We start from the raw sequence: 21624 nt of genomic DNA, 5'->3' as shown, positions 1-21624 counted from the left end.
TCAGCATTCCCTCTTCAGAACCTGAACCTAAAGCCCCCCAAAATGCCATAAGCCCCGAGACGCCGCCGTCTCTCCCTTAAACCCTAAACTCAACCCCGCACCTCCGCCATGCGAGGCCGCCATCATCTGCTTGGCTTCCTCCGCCGCGCCGCGGCAGGCTCCTTCTCCGCGGCCCGCCATGCTGATTCTCTCTCCCTCCTACACCCCATCCCGCCGGGAAATGGCGCCGCCGTTCCCATCAGCACCCGCTTCCTCTCCTCGCGCACCGGCGGCGCCGCGCGGAGCCTAATCGAGGACGAGGCTGACCTCAGCGACTGGGTCAGCGACATCAAGGCCGACTCCTTCAACCTTGGTCTCAGCAGCGGCGACGAGCGCGAGGCCTCCACCCGCAAACCCGCTGCCTCCAGGGGAGGCCGAAGAGGGAGGGATTCGGGGGGACCGCCGACGAGGTCGAGGTTTGATGGCGGTGAGTTCGGCGGAGAGAGACGCGGCGGGGATTTTGGCGGTGATAGGCGCGGTGGTCGGTTCGGCGGCGATAGTCGTGGTGGTCGGTTTGGTGGCGACAGGCGTGGTGGTCGATTCGGCAGCGATAGTCGTGGTGGTCGGTTCGGGGGCGATAGGCCTGGCTCTGATCGAAGGGGGAGGGTGGTGAGTTCTGATCTCAGTGATGATGGTGAATCTGGGTTTGGTTCTGCGAGGGGAAGGCGAGGGCGGGGCGGGATGTCTTCGGGGTTTTCACAGAGAGGAGGGAGGGGAGGTGATTTTGGTGATGAGGCTGGGTTTCGGTCTTCGAGGGGTCAGCGTGGCCGGGGTGGGAGGGCATCGGGTGTGTCACACAGGGGAGGGAGGTATGGTGATTTGGATGATGAAGAATCTGGGATTGGGTCTCCCAGGGGAAGGCGAGGTCGTGGTGGGAGGACAACAGATTTGTCAGGTAGAGGACGCAGGGGAAGCGATCTGGATGACGAGGAGGATGACAGCGGTGAAGAAGTTGGTTTTAGGTCTCCCAGGGGAAGACGAGGCCGTGGTGGAAGGGCATCAGGTTTGTCAAGCAGAGGAGGCAGGGGAAGCGATCTGGATGATGAAGAGGATGACAGTGGTGAAGAAGTTGGTTTTGGGTCTCCCAGGGGAATTCGTGGCCGTGGTGGAAGGATGTCAACTTTGTCACGCAGAGGAGGTACGGAAAGTGATTTGGATGACGACGATGATGACGACGACGATGATGCAATTGAGTTTGGAGCTTCTGGTGGAAGGCATAATCGTGGTGGGAGAGCAGAGAAGATGGGGAGTTTGGGATCACGTAGAGGAGGTAAAGTCAGGGATGTGGATTTTGGTGATCGACGGTCAAAGGGTCGGAAAATGTCTGATTTTGGTTCATCAGAGGATGATAGTGAGTCAGGGGAAGTTGATGAGGATGATGGGCCATCGGGTTTTGAGGATGGTCTCTCTGGTGATGATTCTGGCCAGGAGGATTTTGTTAACAGTGCAGCTAAGAAATCTGTCTCTTCTGAGTCAGTTGAACAGGAGACTGTACTGGGCACAAGAGATAATGGAGGTGCTGATTCGTATTTGAGTCAGAGAAGGTAGCTCTTGCTCAACCTTTCTCTAATTCACAATAAATATATCCTGCCATTGTTATGGAATTTTTCTGTATGTGTTGTACTTTGTTTTCTTTTCTCTATGGCGACTAGTTAGATTGTTACTTTGTGATCATATATCCGTGCATAGGATAGATATATGTTAGGTCATGCATATATTTGAGTTGTGAAGCGCGTGAATGACTGCTTGCTATCTTGGGTCTTTTTTATTCACTTTTGTGGTATTTGCCTAAATGTTAGTTCAACAAATAGCATCACTTTCATCCCAATTAACACTATACTTAGTTATCATATGCGAAGTTAATAAGAACTTCTATAGCTGCCTCCAACTTGGCCGCAAAGCCTCCTATCCTTGGAAGTGCAAACAGATATTTAGTATTTGCCTGTTGTTTGGTGTGTTTTCATCATAGTGTACACAGGTTCCATGATCCTTGAATGTGGGGTGGGTTATTAGAAACTTCAGTATTGTTCTATCCTCAATTCTGATCAATTCCAGGACCTTAGGCCAGTGAAGAAAATGTATCTTGTTCATAGTCACGCACTACTAGAAACTATTACTGACTACTATCCAAGTATCATTATCTTAATCAGGATTGATTTCATCTAGATGCATTAGTTGGCTTTTGTATTGAAAGTTATCCTTAATTCTAATAAATTTTAGGACCTTATGCCAGTGAAGAAAATATATCTTGTTCAGAGTCATGCTCTACTAGAAACTGTTACTGACTACTATCCAAGTATCACTATCTTCTTAATGACTAACTTAATCAGGATTGATTTCATCTAGCTGCATTAGTTGGCTTTTGTACTGGAAGTGCACAAAGGATGCACATTTTAAATCATGATGACCTGTCAATAGCAATCCACTTACTTGCAGCAGTGAATGGAGGTTGTGTCTATTTTCTCAACCATACCATAATTTAAGTTGCTTAATGATTCTTTTCTTAGTTTTGAAGCTGTTATTTTGTGACCCCACCATGTGACGAGGAAAATATATGACATTTGTAGCATAGTGTTGAGGGCAACAAATTGTTCTATTGCTAAATTAGCTGATTCTTATTACTGCTTGTGATTTTTGTATATTAAAATAGAACTTGGTATAATTATGTTTGCTCAATGTCTCTGCAGCTTGTGATACCCTGGTCTATGAAATGATATGTTTCATGGAAACTATAGTCAGCCATGTGCTATGATTATGGGCGGATTGTTTTGGCTTATTACGTCCTTATGATCTCTAATTGGCCATCTGCATTCTTTCCAAATAGTTGCAGACATGTATTGAGATTTAAGAGCATATGTGCTGATAACACACCTAGCAACCTTTTAATCTCTAATGCCCTATCCTGTTGGATCTTCTTTTGTTTTACATCACAGGTTTGATGAATGTTCTCTCTCTCCCGCGACATTAAAAGGTGTTAAAGCTGCTGGGTATGAACGGATGACTGCGGTTCAGGAGGCCACGCTTCCTATTATACTTAAAGGTTAACACCGTGCTGTTTGTATACGTGGACAGTTATGATTTTACTTTATGGTTTGCATATCTTTCCTTGTTAGGACTCACAGGCTATACAAAGGGACGAACATTATCCATTACCACTCTCCTTCTAGGCATTTTATCTTTTCATTTTCCAAAATATACCCCCACAACTCCCATTTTCTAAAAATCTCTTCCACCGTTCCTTGGTTAACCCTTTTCATTTTACTGGGCCCCTGATGTCTAAAGGCTACCTATTATTCGCTTAGTTGGCTTCATTTCCTTCCCTTCTCTTCACATGCATTTTTGCACCACTCACCGATGCCACTTCCTTTGTTTTGATGGACTTGAAGAGCCGAGGTGGCGCAAAAATAAGTAACTGCTTCACGATGTCCAATGGCCCATGTTTTGGTTGCTCAAATATTTAACAGGTTAATTTCGATAACTGACAGGAGGAATAGGGCATTAGGCTATATTATATTGGAACTCATAAGGATTGTTCTGCTTGTAGTCATTTCTGTGTTATAAAAACACACCCTTACAGAAAAAATATGGAAGTGCGTTGACCCTGTATTTAATGATTATTGGGAAAGCTAAATTGAGAGATGATGAACACTTGTAGGGTGGAGAGCCAATTGATAGCCCACTCACCCCACCTCACCCTTCACCAACCACCACCCTCAGTTTTTTTATGTCTCGTCACTGCTACTGAGGCACAAAGGTATTGTGGACAGAACAAGGAATTGGGGATCAGTGAAGGAGAAGATGCTGGGGGGAGAGACAGAGAACACAAAAATACCTCTATATTAACCAATGCTTAGTTTACAGTACCCCTCTTGAAAACCTTTCTGTTTATAGCTCCACACATCTAACAGTCACACAGCTCAGCTATCTTATTGAACAGAACATGCCCAACAACTCAGTACATAGATAGCATTGCCCATATGCACACTCACCACAACACAATCCACAGCTTCATTCACTTCTGCTTCATGCTCTTCAGTCTTGCCAACATAGTTTTCTTTTCAAGGAAAAAGCACAATATTCTGGAGTTGTGACTAATGTGCATGCATGAGTGAATTGTTCATCTCCTTTATAGGTCACTTATACCGAATCTCCTTACTGTATGCAAAAATCAACACGCAACAATTAATACTAAAACACATCAGTGGAATTGACCATATGGCCTTATAGTGATGATACTTCCCATAGTTTCTCAGTAGCTATATAAGTGGTCAAGAATTCGTCCAATTAACTAGTTCACTTGCCGATTAATCCCTACCCATAGGGTCACTGAGTAGCCGATAAACTGATAAATCATCCAATCAATTGATTAATTGGCCGATTAACTTGCCAATTAGCCTATTAATCCCCTACTCGCCAGCGAACCGAGCAGCTAGTGGTTAACGATTTCCTCAACAATGGCTATAACTATAAGGTCTATACAAGCTTCAGAAAACATAAACTATGTATAGGTTCCTGAAATTTTGAGTAATAATCTTTCAGCTGGCTTTAACAGCCTATGTATAAATTCTTGAATTACAACAATTAGTTATGAGCCTTCTGATTAAAAATATAACTGAAACAACCTCACTGAACTTGGGACATTGAAAATGGACTTGGTGTGTTTGTGCTGCAAATAATTGTTTTGACAGAAGTATTACTATGGCACAAGAAACACGATGCGAACCTTTAGTTGATTTGAAGGGAGGACAACCTGGACAATCTGAACTGTGCCTTGTTTGGCTGTACACAGCTGTGAAAATATCTTAACTTAAATTGCATCTTAGTCACTGCTGACAAACTAACAAACCTTTTCTCTGCAGGGAAGGATGTCCTGGCCAAAGCAAGGACAGGAACCGGAAAAACTGTGGCATTCTTGGTAAATACCCTGCTTGAGTATTGATATTTTTCTTGTATTTAATTATTTAGGGCTTCATTCGGTCTCAATTTGTAATTCACCATTGTTTATGTTCAGCTTCCAGCCATTGAAGTTGTCTCCAAATTGCCCCCTCATGACCATGATAAAAAAAGACCACCCATTAGTGTTATTGTTGTGTGCCCGACACGCGAGCTTGCTGATCAGGCTGCTGCAGAGGCTAACAAACTTCTTAAATTCCATCCATCAATTGGAGTACAACTTGTAATTGGTGGCACTAGGATGGCTCTTGAGCAGAAACGCATGCACACAAACCCTTGCCAGGTGATTGGAAATAGCTCGCTGAATAATCCTTGCTCTTCCTATGGTCACATGTCATGATCTGAAAGTAATGCTAATATGCAGATTCTGGTAGCTACACCGGGAAGGCTTAAGGATCATATGGAGAACACACCAGGATTTGCTACTAGATTGATGGGCGTCAAATTCCTTATTCTTGATGAAGCTGACCGCTTGTTAGATATGGGGTTCCGAACTGATATCGAGAGAATAGTAGCTGCACTCCCCAAACAGCGCCAAACACTCCTATTTTCTGCTACAGTTCCAGATGAGGTATACTGAGTAAACCCACTCAAGCAATCAGTTTATTTGGTCAACATATACTGAATTTGTACTAATTCTAGGTTCGTCAAGTATGTCATGTTGCCATGAAAAGAGATCTTGAATTTGTCAACACTGTTCAAGAAGGAAGTGAGGAAACACATTCACAGGTATATTTTCAACCATGCACTTGTTAATTGCTTCAACTTTGCTTTTTATTATCCAACATGATGCTTATTATTACCATATTCAGGTGAAACAAATGCATTTGGTTGCGCCACTAGATAAACAATTCTCTATCCTATATGGTCTTTTAACGGACCATATTTCGGAAAATGTTGACTACAAGGTAATTTAATTGTTGACTTTGCAGTGTCTTCTCTAGTCACTACTATACACAGATTTATGACAAGACAAATGCAGGTGATTGTGTTTTGTACAACAGCAAAAGTAACAAGTCTTGTTGCTGAACTCCTGTCTGAACTGAAGTTGAACGTACGTGAGATCCACTCCAGAAAGCCACAAAGTTACAGAACCAGGATATCAAAAGAATTTAAGGAATCAAAGGGTCTTATTCTTGTTAGCTCTGATGTATCTGCTAGGGGTGTTGATTATCCTAATGTCACACTAGTTCTGCAGGTAACCAACCTCTTGTATTGTAGTTGTCTATGTTCTTATTTATTGGGTAGATAAGAATTTTCTTTTCTATTTGCTCTTTACAACCACTCAGAAAGATATCTTCCACATGCAACTATAAATAATTAGTTGTAACTAAATATGAACATGCTTATCTTTTGTGTCCTTACGCATGTTATTATAAATCGGAGTGAACTGATATGATGGTCATTGCAGTTGGGTGTTCCGAGTGACAGGGAGCAATATATCCACCGTCTTGGTAGAACTGGCCGCAAAGGTAATGAGGGGAGCGGAGTCTTATTGTTGGCACCATGGGAAGAATACTTCTTGAGAAGTATCAAAGATTTGCCTATTACAGAGGCAACACTACCACTAATTGATTTGGACACTAAACGGAAGGTACCGTAGCTCCTTCACCAGTGCACAACTTGTTGGTGTTTTGACAAGCAAAATAGCAATGGACATATCGATGATAGAAAATTGCACCATCCGAAGAAGTGTTAGACCCTTCTTTGATTCAGGATTTGGCTGGTTCTGATCGTTTTCCGGTTGTTTTTTTCCCTCTGTTGATGTTTTTGCAAATTTGTGTCTAGTTAATCTTACATCACATTAGCCATGAATATGTAGAAGTAGCAAAATAAACGAATGTTTGGAAAGCCATCACAATATTTTAAGGCACAAGGTAGAAATGTTTTTTTGTAGGCGCAACCGTGGAGGGCAGTAGCAAAATGAACCTACTTTAGAAAGCCATCTACATGGAATGTTGTCATTAATTTATTTAAAATATTTGACGAGTTCAATGTGTCATAATGCTATGTTGCACATTTTTATTTTTGTTTTAGGTTGAGAAAGCTCTTGCACATGTGGATGTGAAAGATAAGGAATCTGCGTATCAAGCATGGCTTGGTTACTATAATTCGAATAAGCAAATCGGCCGTGATAAGTACCAGCTTGTATCGCTGGCTAATGAGTTCAGTAGAAGTCTGGGGCTCAACAATCCTCCAGCACTGACTAAGCTTATCCTTAAAAAGATGGGACTGAGCAACATTCCAGGTCTACGGTCAAAATAATCTTCCATCAAAGTAAGTGTCCTTGAATCTACGGTCGGGGTGCCGACAATATGCTACTCCATATTGGTACCTGTGTTTCGAGTGAGTAATCAAACTGTGCATTGATAACAAGTTGTCTCATACAGATACAAGTCATGCTTGCAGTACGGCGAGCTTCCACATTACTTGTTTTCAGTCTTTCATTGTAAGATGAAAACACACCTTAAATGCATGTCCCTACAAGTATTTGCTGTGTTGCATATCCTGGACAACAGTTTGACTACGGTGACGCTATTAGCAATTTCACCAGGCATCTGGGAAACAGTATCAGAGTTATTGGCCCTTGACTTGATCTGGTGGTTCTGTCCCCTTCATATTTTTAGCTTCTTTTTCAGTTTCAGTTCGGCAATTTCTTGTACTTGGCGCCGCCGCCAAGATGAATGTTTCCTACTTCACAAATTCAGTATAGTACTCCCTCCGTCCGAAAATGCTTGTCTCTTAAATGGATGAATCTAGCACCAAGTTAGTGTTAGATACATCCATTTGAAAGACAAGGTTGGGACAAGCTTTTTCGGACAGAGGGAGTATGAAAGGAACAAAGTAGTTTCTCTACACAATATTCAGGCTCATTAGATAACTAAATACCACTCCTGATCCCATATATGCGATGTAACTTGCAGTCCCAAATACGCAACCTGGTACATTTGGCAGACACCTTTGGTCGTACCAGAATTTCGTTGACCTCTCCTTTTGCATACACGCACTTACGTTTGTTGAACTGATGCAGTATGAATTTCGTCCCAGTTCTATAAATTTTCCGATGTCTGTTAATATCAGCCTCGCCTGACAAATCTTTGTGACCCAGTTTCCTAAGTTCCATTATATTTACATTGGCCATATTTATTTGGGAACAGCGGGGAGTGTGTTATTCGATTGGCACATCATTTAGAGAAGAGAACGATTTGACAATCCCATGTAAAGTTTAGCTTCAATATTGCATTGAAATGTGAAGTCATGCCACCCGTACTGAGTTTGAATTACCCGTAACCTTGTGATTGTGGCGGACACCTAATTGCGATCGTTTTTTTTGAGATGAGCAGCAACTTGTAGATTAACTAAAAACATGGTGTGCATCTTTAGTAAAGCTTTTAGTTCAATAGCATGTTGTATTTTGACAAAAATTCTCAAATCTTGGGTCATCTCTTCTGGCTTGGGGCTTGTGTCCTGTACACCTCTTGATGGAAATCTGACTAACTGAGCACATCAAAAGACCCGATAGAAACACAACACACTGCAATACGCGCTGAAAGCAAGCAGGCCGGATTCGAACTCGAGACCTCAACCTTCGCAGAGCAGCGCACCAACCACCAGGACATCACAACACATGTGCCTACTAACAGTCGCTAAAAAAAAGTGCCTAGTAACTTCGGTTTTTCCTTTTATTCTTTCTCAAGTTGGATGCCTTTTTTTAAAATATATTTTCTCTTTTTTTGAAATGGTTTTGTTTGGTTTTTTCTTTTTCTTTGCTAAATGGGCGAGCATTTTTCATTTTTTGTTTTTAAAATTGCTGATTTTTTCAAATTCATGAGTTCTTTCCAAAATTGATGTTTTTTTTCAAAAACTATGATTATTTTCTAAAAATCAGTGATTTTTAAAAAAGCAGTAAGGTTTTTTGAAAAATTGATGAAATTTTTCCAAAACTGATGATTTTTTTTCAAATTTGTGAACTATTTTCAAATTCGATGAACTTTTTTCAAAATCAATGAACTTTTTTCTTCCAAAATCGATGAACTTATTTTCAAATTTGTGAAGTTCTTTCCAATTCGATGATTTTTTTTCAGAATCCATGAATTTTTCTCAATTCACATTTTTTTTTCGAATTTTAGAGTTTTTTTTTCATATTTCTTTTTTTTCTTTTTTTTGCAAAAGCCAATGGTTGACCGGTCAACTGTTGACCAACGAATCGAACGCGCTAAGGCGAGGTACTGCATGCGACGGTGGAATGGGCTGACCCATTTGCTGTAGCTAGTGGGGGAGTCCTCCTCGTTGGCGCCTTATGCGCCGCTTTCGGCTGCTGGCGCTCACGTCCCAGCTCACTTGGGCCGGCCCATTTAGCTGGATCGATCATTCCTCTTCTTCGATCGCTCTACAGACAGAAAACTCTATCGTCCGATTCAATTGACACGTTGATCGTTCAATTCAGTTGACCATTAAACTTTTGACCGCTTTGCAGTTGACCATGTTGACTTTTCAAAAAAATCATCACATTTGAAAAAGAATTCCTCAATTTGAGAAAGTTCATCGATTTTAAGGAAAGTTCATCAAATTTTGGGAAAAGTTCACGAATTTGAAAGAAGTTCATCGATTTTAATAAAAAGTTCATCGATTTGAAAAAATAGTTCATCAATTTTGAAAAAAGTTCATCGAATTTGAAGAAAAGTTCATTGAATTTGAAAAAAAATCATTAAATTTGGAAAAAGTTCATCAAATTTGGTAAAAAGTTCATCAAATCTGAAAAAAAGTTCATCGAATTTGGAAATAGTTCATCGATTTGAAAAAGTTCGTCAGATTTGATAAAAGTTCATCGATTTTGAATAATAATTTCACAAATTTGAAAAAAGTTCATGGAACCTAGGAAGAAAAAAATGAAAAATGAAAATAGAAAAACGAACACGGAAGAAAAAAAGAAAGAAGAAAACAAATAAATATTTAAAAGTTTGCATGTCAGTTTTGGTGGGGTGGTTACCGCGGTTTACTATTAAGCAGGACGTCCCGAGTTCGATTCCTCAGTACAAGCAGAGTTTTTTTGCGAATTGATAAACACAGAGTAAAAGAGCTAGATGGGCGGCCCAGCGGAGAAGGGGGGTATGCGCCCGTTTGCGTATTGCACTGTAGCGGGCGCAGAGGGCGCCGAATAGGATTCAACACTAGTGGGCGCCAGGACTTCTAGTCACCGCATAGGGCGCCGTCTAGGAGCTTCCGGTGGGCTCTTTTGTCTTTGGGTTGACCGCCATGCTTGGTAGATCAACACGGCAATTATTTCCGTCTCTGTAAACATTTGAACGACTTAATAAAGCTTTACGAGATTGCCTAAAAAAGCTAATCAAGCTCTTTTGCCTCAACGGAAAAAAGCTAATTAGACTCTTGCTTACACGCAATCAAAAGACAAACCTCCACGAGAGCGTCGCTACTGATATTCAATAGTAGTAACGGACTCGCAACCACATGGCGTATGTGGCGAGTAATCTAAAAATAAACAATGTCTAGAAAACATAAATGCAAAGGACCCGCCTAAAAAAGTAGTAACGGACATCACACATTTACACGGCAAGACACCACCTCCTCGTTATAAGGGCACAATTTCTAGCTCATTTTCAATCCCCTAGTTAAGAGTACTGTACGCAGGAGGGAGAGTGAAGATGGATGGCGGAAGCAGCGGTGTGGGCGCGGATGGGATCTGGAGGCCATGGGACGAGCACACCGTGCTCCGCCCAGAGGAGATGGAGTACGTGCGGCGGTTCCACCAACACGAGCCAGGCGCCAACCAGTGCACCTCCTTCATCGCCAAGCACATCAAGGCGCCCCTCCAAACCGTAAGAAACACATGCCTACCTCTCAAGTTATACATCGTTCTTGCATGCGTCGTATGCCATCTAAAACCAAATTTGTCATAAAAAAAAGTTCTTGGTAGTTGTCGGTTTCTGATTTTGATTGGCATTGAAGTCTAAGAAATATATTAATCAACAGGCGGATGCACTTTGAGGCTAATCGACCTATATGGGGTGAGCGTAGGGGTTTGTGGTCGTTTTTGTTTTGTTTTCTCCATTCAAAATTTCCGTTTCTACATATTTTTTGTTTTCTAAGAGTGTTGACCGAATTAACTCAGAAATTATAGGAACCGATGATTCTGTCCAATCCCTAAGTTAGACTAAAGTGACTGATTAGTTTTTTTTTAGTTGGAGTGAACCATTAGATTTAAGAAAGAAGAAAACAAAGGTCTTGGGGGGATTCGCGTGGGGATGAAGATGCATATGGTTCGCATCATGCAATGGGAAGGTCGACTACCATGCTCGATGGGAAGGGAGATGAGGTCAGCTACTTAGGTCGAGAGTGCCATGGTGTTGGACAAATCGCGGGCGATGGGGTGTGGTAGGGGTGGGGGAAGGAGTTAGCAAAGATGATGAACTCGTGCACGGTAGGACTTTAGGAGTAGCCAAAGTGGCACACGTCTGACAAGTTTGCCAGCAAGCAACACACTGTCTACCGCTTCCTGCCAGATAAGGATGTTGTGGGGGCTCGGGCGACACATGTGACCAATTAGGCATGTTTTATTTGTTGCCTAGTTATAGGGTATATGCAAGGGCTGGGAAGTTGGATGTATTTGGTCCATTTCGTTAACCTGGATCATTTTCATTGTTCACACGTGATTTAAGCACCAAAATAAAAATGAATTAACCTTACCATTTGTTTTTTTGGTTTGGCTTACGGTTTTTATGCTTATCCATTGTTAAGAGGGCCGAAATCATGCATGATCAGGGTGTTGAGTTAGAGAGCAGTGTTGTGGTATACACACTATAATTAGGAACGTTACACGCAACACAATAAAGAAACACCACCAAGATAAATAGATGCACACAAAAAATAACCTTGCGACAAATTGACGATGGCTTGCCAACTGGCGCGTGCCAAGATAAGATTTTTTTAACCACCCATGTACTAAGGAAATGATCTATGGCAAACCAATGCGAGCACATCATACACCACTAAATAAGGAAACGCTATGGCAAGAAGACAATATTAGCAGAAAAATAGTTATTGCCAGAAAAGAGTAGTGACAAACTGATGGTGGTGTGGCACATACTGTGAGATTTAAAAAATCTGGACCATGGACTGAAATAACTTTGATTATTTTCACATGTGATTTACGCACCAAAAAAAGAGAATGAATTAACCCCATATTTTGGGGTTTCTTTTTTGGTTTACAATTTCAACGTCCCATCCATAGCTAAGAGGGTTGATATCTCGCACAACCAGAGAGAGTAGTAGCGCATGTGGAAAATTGATAGTGCTATGGTATATGACAGATAATAAAGAACGTTACACATCATAAAATAAGGAAATACCCTAGCCACCGAGATAATAGGTGCATGCAAAAAACAACATCAGAACAAATTGGCAAAGGCTTACCAACGGGCACACACCACAATATAAGAACTTTAGCCACCAATGAACTAAGGAAACACTCTAGCCTATACAGAAAACTATATTGGTAGAGAAAAGGTGTGACAAACTAATGTAGACATCACACACTTAACTTAAGAAGGAAACACCCTAACAACAAGACAATAATGATAAAAAGTAATTATTGCTAGAAAGGAGTCAGAGTGAACTAGTGGTGGCATGGAACATGTCATGAAATAAGGAAACTCTCTAGCCACCCATGGAGTAAGGGCATGTACAATTGTACTATCTTAGTGATGCCTCATACGATAATTGGTGAGGTGGAAGAGAGAGAAATGAAAAAGAGGTGTTTCTCTTAGCTCAGGAATCATCTCTTAATAAGAAAGGTAAGATATTTGCCTACAATCTACGAGATGTGTTCTCTTATTCATATGTTTTTTAGTTAACTTTTAATCACATCATAATATTTAGGATCTATAAACATTAATAGCACCATAGCACTAAGACATAATCTATCTTATACTATGCTTGTTTGGCTTCTCTAATTCATGTGTACTATATAAACCATTGTACATGCCTCTAAGGGAACATTCAAGTCACCATGATAATGGCTCTATAGGACACCGCAAAAAAGATAATGGCTCTATAGGAAAAATATACCAAAAGAATGTTATGGTAAAGTGACAGTCCCTCCCATACATGATGGAGTAAGGAAACGCAAATAGCCACCTACATAACTAGTAATGCTCTTGCTGCCAAGCAAATAGTTGTACAAAGCTAGTTACCGTTGTTCGTCAAAAAGCTAGTTACAGTTAGAACAATATGGTGTAGAACTAATGATGAGGCACATCATGGAATAAGGGAACTCTTGGGCCACCCACATAACAAGGAAACACTCTAGCTCCATCCGAGTTCTCAAGCACCCATTGAGCTCCTGAGCTACTGAGTTTTATTTCCACCACTGTCATGGTGTAGGGTTTCTCTCCTAGTCACAAGTGCCCCTTCACGTTTTTAGGCGTTCTTTGTTTTGATTGCGGAGTGGGGTTTCAAATTTTTTTTGTGTGGGTTTGGAAATACCATTTGTGTGGTTTGGTTGTTAGTTGGGTGAATCTGGACAGTTTGAGAATATACCTCTTGGTGATTGGCACACATTTAAATTTTTATTTTGTATAATTTTGAGCTCATTGATAGCTTGGTAAAATAGGGAACATAAATCTTCAAATGGCAACGAACTTTTCTATGCCAGCCTCTAAATTGCATTGACATTTTACATATTTAGAGTAGATACATATTATTGCTATTTTTACCACGATGACATGAACCCATGGCTCATTTGACAAATAAATTGATACTAATTTCTACTACTATGGTTGCATAAACTAAAATCTTAAGAAGCTTTTAAGGAAAAAAACCACACTTGTTTTGATTAGTACACATTTGCGACACCTGTTCACAATACTTGTAATTTAATAAAGTACTATTTATAACATAATACATATTATTTATAATTAGTATGGCTTAACAATAAACTAGTGTGACCATAATTATTTTCCCAGCAAAATAAAATTGCACTCTCATTTGGATTGGCAACTTCTCATATGATTTTTTTATCATATCATTGTCTTGACTTGATAAAATATTAGCAATAGAGCCATTCTTTAGTATATCACATTCACTCTTATTATCATAGTTCTCTCATGTAACAATAGATACCTTTTAGTCTACCAAAACAATCTAAAAGACATAGGAGTTTAGCAAAAGAAATGTTTTAACCTGTTAGCAATATTCAAATAAAATGATTATATTTTAGTTTCACATTTATCACACTAAAGTGCTTGAGAACATGAAGCATTTTATGTGGATGATCTGTTGCTAATGCATATGAAATAACATTTAACTTAATGCCTTAATTGTACACATTATGTCAAATCATACATACCATGGAGCTTACTAATATCGATTCAATTCATGTCCTTTTGCGTGTTCATTACATGTTAGGTTTGGTCAGTTGTGAGGAGGTTTGACAAGCCACAAGTTTACAAGCGTTTTGTGGAAAACTGTGTGATGCAAGGGAACATTGAGCCAGGATGTGTTAGAGAGGTCACTCTCAAAAGTGGGTTGCCTGGTAAATGGAGCATCGAGAGATTGGAGCTGCTCGATGACAATGAGCACATCCTCAGTGTCAAGTTTATTGATGGTGATCATCCGTTGAAGGTATGTAACTAATTTTGAGCCTCCAATGTATGTTTAATTTTTATATTCTATTATACAGTGGCCGTTCTACCAACAAATATGTATCATCACCTGTCAACTTTTTTTCACATCTTGGGCCTTATAAACTTAGTATGAAATATTCCATATAGCAGTAAAAATGATACCAAATGTACAACTATATTTAAATAAATATTCATAATTCTTTTTAAATTAGCGTCCAAGACATCTCTATCAAGGAGATAATATCATTTCTCATTTGAAGTCAATGGAATACAATTCGATTAGTTTATTTTACTAGTGTATGTTTACAATAAAGTTCCAAAAGATATTATTACATACATAATTTTCATTAGTTGTCTTCACATTTTATACGTGGACACTTTTAGAAAAATGTTGGTTCACAATATTCAAATTAATGGTTAGAAACAAAACATAGGTAAGAAAGTAGATCATATAACACTTCCACACGTGAACCCACTCAGACCACATATATAATAATGTTAATGCACTTTAATATACATATCTGGACACACACACATGTGTATGTGTGTGTGAGTGAAGTATTTATCAAGTACCCACATATTGGTAGTTGGAGCACACTTGAGGTTAATTATTATGAGATTATTTTTCTAGGATACTAAAATCGTGTCTTATTTTTATTTATCTAGAACTATTCATCTATTTTGACGGTCCACCATGAGGTCATTGATGGTCATCCGGGAGCACTGGTGATTGAGTCATTTGTGGTCGACATCCCAGAGGAGAACACCAAAAATGAGATCTTTTACCTTGTTGGAAACTTTCTCAAGTTTAACCACAAGTTGCTTGCTGATGTGTCAGAGGGACGAATCGATCGCCGTGCACTAAACTAATGGTCCCTTATTGGTTGGCTAATGACCAATCAATTAGCTTGCTCCACCCATGAAACTTCTCTATCAAATTGACCGAGTGCCCTACATTTCATCGTTGGATATTTTTAGAAATTAATTCGTACAATGTATGTGGAATATTGTCTGTTGAGTTTGGTCTCTTCATGTGCATGTTTATCAGGATTTTAAATTGAAGAATATGAATAAAGTACCTCTTCCATCATTCCGGGAGAAAATAAAGTTAATCAGAGACAATTGCTCGCTTCTTCTAGTTTGCTTGTTGAATTCAAAAATTATTCATTTGTTGTGCAATATGAATGGAAATGTCATGGCTAATGGGTGTGGGTCTATAAAATTTCCCTTTTATCATTTGAAGATATTTTAGGAATCAAAAATAAATTTATGTAAGAAACTAAAGGACGCGCACACAAACCAATGGGATTAATATGCTACAATACTTATGGCACACTCGGTATCATACATCACTAATGTTTATAAATTCTTCCGTTTGATTAGTATTTTCATATTCATTCGAGTTGATACTTCTTTTGTCACGACCCGGTCCCTGAATGGGGCCCAAATCTCTGCGCTTACTGTGTCAGTCCCTGGATCGATAGCTGACATGCAAAGTGGATGATGAAGTACCGAGAATACATCATGTGTCAAGTATTACATTGTCGATCCAGTGCTTTTTAATACACACCTACTTAGCTCGTGGGCTAGCTTACAATATAGTCATGCATCGGAGATATCATTCTAGTCTTGTGGTGTCCATGCACTCACAGGGAGAAGTTGAGTATAGCGTTGTAACCCTATGTCCTGCAAGATGATACGTTGCAGCCACAAGGGTCAATACAGAATGTATTGGCAAGCTTCACTAGGTTTGGCTTGTTGGAAAAGGTAAACATGCAAGTGGTGCGGCTCGTTTTGCTTTGCGCGAAACAGTTTCCCTACCTTTTTAGTAGTGGTATATAATATATATATATATATATATATATATATATATATATATATGACAAATTTTATCTACCATCAGTGATAGTTACCACCACTTGAGTTTTGTATGTTGTATATAGTATGTATCAAATCGGAGAGTATGTACAAGTACTATGTAGTATATAAGATTGTTTAGGTAGTATATACACTACTTTTTAGATACTATGCATCGTATTTTGGGTATGCTCTTTTTTACGTACAAATATATGTGTATTTTGTAAATATAATAAAAACCATGGGCTAACTTGCAATTTTTTATGTAACTCACTTTGAAATATGTTATATAAAATATATGAACATATTTAAAATGATAAAGTAGTATATATAATACAATATGATAGTATATTAGACATGTGGGGTAACTACCCCTGGGTGGTAGGATGGATTTTCCCTATATATATATAGGAATAAGACAAATTTTATCTACCATCAGTGGTAGTTACCACCACTTGAGTTTTGTATGTTGTATGTAGTATGTATCAAATCGGAGAGTATGTACAGGTAGTATGTAGTATATAAGAATGTTTAGGTAGTATATGTACTACTTTTTAGGTAGTATGCATCATATTTTGGGTATGCTCTTTTTTACGTACAAATATATGTGTATTTCGCAAATATAATAAAAACCATGGGCTAACTTCCAATTTTTTCATGTAACTCACTTTGGCATATGTTATATAAAATATATGAACATATTTAAAATGATAAAGTAGTATATATAATACAATATGATAGTATATTAGACATGTGGGGTAACTACCCCTGGGTGGTAGGATGGATTTTCCCTATACTATTCTGTTACCCCTCGGCCCTATAAGGACGCGGTGCGCCTACAGCCTGCACCGCAGAAACTCCCCGACCCACCCCAACCTAACTCATATCCTATCGCCGGAGGCAGCCGTCGCGGGCGAGCGAGCGACGGCGGCAGCCGGAGCGAGGGAGCCCGTAGCGCCGTGACGGGTCGCTCCTCCACCGCCTGATCCGTGACCTACTCCGCCGCCTCCTCTCCTCTTCTATGGATGTCGCCGTGAACAAGCGAGCGACAGCGGTAGCCTGAGCAAAGGGAGGCCTCAACGGCGTGGAGGGTCGCCGCCGGATCCGGCGACGCCATGAAGGTGGTTGCGCCTCCTCCCCCACCAACCAAGCTCCATCCGTCGGGATCAATGGCGCGACCTGCAAAACTCATCCCAAAACGCCGTCCCCACTAGCAAGAAGACCATGCCGCCGTCAGTGAGCAGGATGACAGGTTTGACGGCGTCCGTTTTCAGGTGATTCCTTCTTTCCCCTGCAAATCTTGATGAATTTCCGATTCGAGAAACTGTTGCTATTGAATCTGATTCAAAAACAAAGGCTCAGTCCAATTCTCCTGCGTGTGATTGTGTGAGAAAAAGCATGCTAGATCGCTCAGTTGAAACACTAGACATGTGTGATGTCGCACTATAAGTTCATTAGTCCTACTTTAGAAAATCATATACCCCCGTGTTGTTCTGCAAGTTCTATGATGCAAAAGCAGATAGTACGTCGCATATTCTTACATTAGTTCATTGGGTCCCTACCACTTGATACACAATTTTGATGTCGAGGTTACTGTCAGTACCTCTATTGTGCTTGCATCAGTTTGAGTAAAAAAGACTTAAAGTTATGCATCAGTTCATGTAGCTTAATAAGTTCACATAAAAGGTTCAACTACCACTGCAAGTTATAAGTTGAGATTACTAATAGTACATGTCATGTAGATGCATCAGTTCGAACGAGGAAAAGACTGTTGTTGAAAAGACTAAATACACCTGTTACACAGTAAGTTCAGTTATACAGAAACTAGGAGTACTTCTAATGTAGATGCATCAGTTCCAGTGGAAAACAAAAGACATGCATCAAATTCATAGCTGCCAACTACTCCCAAGTTCAATGTTAAGGTTGCCAGCAGTGCACCAAATGTGCATGCATCAGTTTTAGGGAAAAACATAAAAAACATGCATAAGCTCATTAACCCACAGCGATGCATCAGTGCTAACAGTACATCCGTACATCAGTGCTCAACATGTCCATCCATCAGTTCGACTGAAAGTACAGGGAGAATAGAGAAAAAAGTTTAATAATGCCCAGCGTTGCAAGTTCAACTTATACGTTACCTTCAGTACATGACATGTTACCCATAGTTGTAGGAAAAAAGGCAGAAAGATTAATCCCAAAACTATTGAATGTCATTGCAGAAACATGCAAGGCGGCACACGCAGGGAGGGTTTGATGATGAGCCAAGCAGATATGAGGCGCCGCCTGGTTGGGTAACACCAAAAATAGCCCCCGGATACTTCAACAATTCAGGCAGATTTCAAGCTACACGGATCTAACGAATCTTACTCTGCTTTCATGGACTAGGTGAACATAACCAAGGGTTTCTGTTCCCAACAAGGGGGGGGGGGGACTAACCGGTTTTCCGTCGGAGTCGGAGTCGTTGCCGGAGTAGCTGTGGACCTCCGGCTCTGGCTTGGGAGGCACCACGACGGCGATGAAGTCAAGGTCACGCTGCAGCCCGCACGAGACCTCGTCGGTGGCGACAGCAACCTCTACGCCTAGTTTCATGCGTTGCGCGGGTGCTTCACCAGCCCCTGCGTCGCCATTCCCACAGATGGTGCGGTTCGGCAAAATCCTAATACACTCCATGCGGTGGTGACAACTGTTGATGGGGTGTGCGGCCGCGAATCGGGCGCGCCATTAATATGGAGCAGTGGGAGCGAGGTGGGCGGCGATCAAAGGGCTGGCTCGCCTCCCGGTGAGCCTGCGCAGCGGTCTGCTGGCACGCCTACCATCATTTCACATAGCTACTAGCACGCCCCACGATGAGTGCGTAACGAACACGCGCATGCCTCGGCCTCCTGGTCTGCCTGCTAGCATGCGTCTCGTCAACTCACACATGCTCGTACGGCACATGGGACGCGTGTGCGGTACATATTATATTGATTTTTCCTTTTTGATGATTAATTCTGCCGCTTTATTGCTTAACCGAAGTACTGCACTTATATTGTTGGTCTAAAGCACACAGTTCGAATAAAGAGTTCGTTTGCGATATTGGTTGATAATTATTTATAATTTCCTGTATGTAAGAAGATTATATCAAAACTTGTCTCAAATTTGAAAAAAATAATATCACAGTCTATTGGTGTCCATATGACACCACGATAAGTTTCATGAATTTAAACTTAGTTTTGGATTTATTGGATTTTAAAATCAAGATTCTAGATGTTAGAAATTTCTTAAATGGGGACTAAACATGCACCCAGGGGCACGTACACATATGATTTTGCAATCCATTTTCGTGCACTATCACGGATCTCATGTAGATCAAATTTGATTTTTGCACATTTAAATCCCTGGGAAATCAATGAATGTATAAACAACAGATAGATGTTATCTTTTTTTTTTCAATTTTCAACACTAAACTCCTTTGGTCGCATGTTCGCTGCAGAAAAAGTTTGTCATGCATCTTTGGGCCACATGCACGCGGTGGTCCTAGGACACTCACTCGTGTGGGCCGGCGAGGTCGCCATCCAGCACTATGACATGCGACGAGAGAGGTTAATTTGACCAACTAGGATGGTCATTTTTTGGATTTTTGTTATACGTACGGTAGGAGTATATATAGTACGCGTTGAAGATGGTGGCCGGGGGCAATACTACGCATCATATAGGACACTCACTCACGTGCGATGCTTCCATCCGTGGGCCCGCGAGGTTGTCCTCCATCACTTTGACCCAACAAGGAGGTTTCTTTTTGGGTTGTGTTGTGGTAGGAGTATATAGTACACGTCATGAATCGATCTTGCTCCGTGTGGGGACTTTTCGGTTTCCGAGGCAGGTGCCACAAAGAAGTTGTGCATATTGGGTATTAAAAACATCACCAACACATTGGGCCACATGCAGACGATGGTTGTAACTCATTCGCCTATGACTCTTCCCTCTATGGGCCGGCGAGGTCGTCGTCCATCTAATATATGACACAACGAGAAAGGTAATTTGATGAACAAGGAGGATTATTTTCGGGTTGTGTTATGGTATGTAGGAGTATATATTACACATCGAAGAGGGGAGGAGGCAACATATATACACTACGTGTCATGAACCTCGGTTCATGTGGGAGACTTAAAGGTTTCCGAGGCAGGTGCCACATCAAAGTTCTGCATATATATTAGGTATTCAAACATCACAACCACACATCTCCATACATGTGTTTGGCCCACAAGCAAGCGATGGCGGTTGTCCTCTAGCATTCACTCACGGGGTTACCAGCGAGATGCTTCGTCCATCTCTGTGTGCCCGCTTGGTCAATCACTTCGACCGACAACGATAGAGGTTGATTTGACTTATAATTAGGAGGGCATTAGATTTTGGTTCGTCTTATACGGTTCGGTACATGGAACTATATACTTCACGCACATGTGTACGCACGAATCCCTCCCACCGGGTCGAAGTGGGGGGGGGGGGGAGAGCATGCGACGCATCATGAACCAGATCTATGTGGGGATTGTGCGTTTTTTGACGCATGCATGCGCCACATCAAAATGTTGTGCTTTTGGTATTCAAACATATATGCATGCATCACGCATGTCCATACACTACAAAAAAAAAGACACATCCGTGACATTTTGGGCCGAACGATTTTTTTTTCTGTCATACATATGACACTTCTATGACGATAATTGTGACAAAACCCGGTATCATCATAGATGTGGTGGGCTCCTACTTCTATGACAAAAAATCATGACAGAAAATGGGCTTTTCGTCCTGGGCGGGCCGGAGACGCAACTGCATGACATTCTTTGGGCCGTCCATGACGGAAAAAACCGTGGTAGAAGCGAGGGCGAGGAAAATTTCGGGGAGTTCCCGGTTACGGTGGGAGGTCGGGGGCCGAGCGATGCGCGTTTCTCTCGTACACGTACGCACATGTGTGCGGGGCGTTGGCTCTAACTGAACTCGAGCGAGGCGTTGGGCTCTAACTGAACCCGAGTGATTGCACTGCAGGCTACGCGTTACTGAACCCGAGCGATCGATCGATGGCTGTTAAGTGAACCCGATCGAGCGATTCCTTCACTACTGCTGCTAACTGAAGCCGATCGATGCTGCCTCTGGA

General features: G+C 41.1%; 2 protein-coding genes across 3 annotated transcripts; both read left to right on the top strand.

Annotated features, from left to right (window-relative positions):
* The first annotated feature begins 9 nt into the window (after nt 1-9).
* Nucleotides 10-7590, top strand: LOC123164529 (DEAD-box ATP-dependent RNA helicase 31). 2 transcript variants are annotated; one of them, XM_044582042.1, is made up of 11 exons: nt 11-1583; nt 2973-3079; nt 4899-4954; nt 5051-5275; nt 5357-5563; nt 5635-5721; nt 5805-5900; nt 5975-6190; nt 6404-6586; nt 7030-7269; nt 7383-7590. In XM_044582042.1, exons 1-10 carry the CDS (start codon nt 109-111, stop codon nt 7255-7257), a joined length of 2880 nt encoding a protein of 959 aa, XP_044437977.1. In that variant the 5' UTR covers nt 11-108; the 3' UTR covers nt 7258-7269; nt 7383-7590. The 2 variants fall into 2 exon arrangements, with proteins under 2 accessions (XP_044437979.1, XP_044437977.1); XM_044582044.1 differs by having other exon boundaries at nt 10-1583; nt 7030-7590.
* Nucleotides 7591-10500: 2910 nt separating this feature from the next.
* LOC123167344 (abscisic acid receptor PYL3) lies at nt 10501-15755 on the top strand. The gene is made up of 3 exons (XM_044585189.1): nt 10501-10829; nt 14416-14631; nt 15300-15755. Exons 1-3 carry the CDS (start codon nt 10656-10658, stop codon nt 15501-15503), a joined length of 594 nt encoding a protein of 197 aa, XP_044441124.1. The 5' UTR covers nt 10501-10655; the 3' UTR covers nt 15504-15755.
* The last annotated feature ends 5869 nt before the right edge of the window (nt 15756-21624 follow it).

The sequence above is a fragment of the Triticum aestivum genome, chromosome 7D (assembly GCF_018294505.1).
Source record: "Triticum aestivum cultivar Chinese Spring chromosome 7D, IWGSC CS RefSeq v2.1, whole genome shotgun sequence".
Classification (NCBI taxonomy): domain Eukaryota; kingdom Viridiplantae; phylum Streptophyta; class Magnoliopsida; order Poales; family Poaceae; genus Triticum; species Triticum aestivum.
This window is presented reverse-complemented; position numbering and strand designations above follow the sequence as displayed.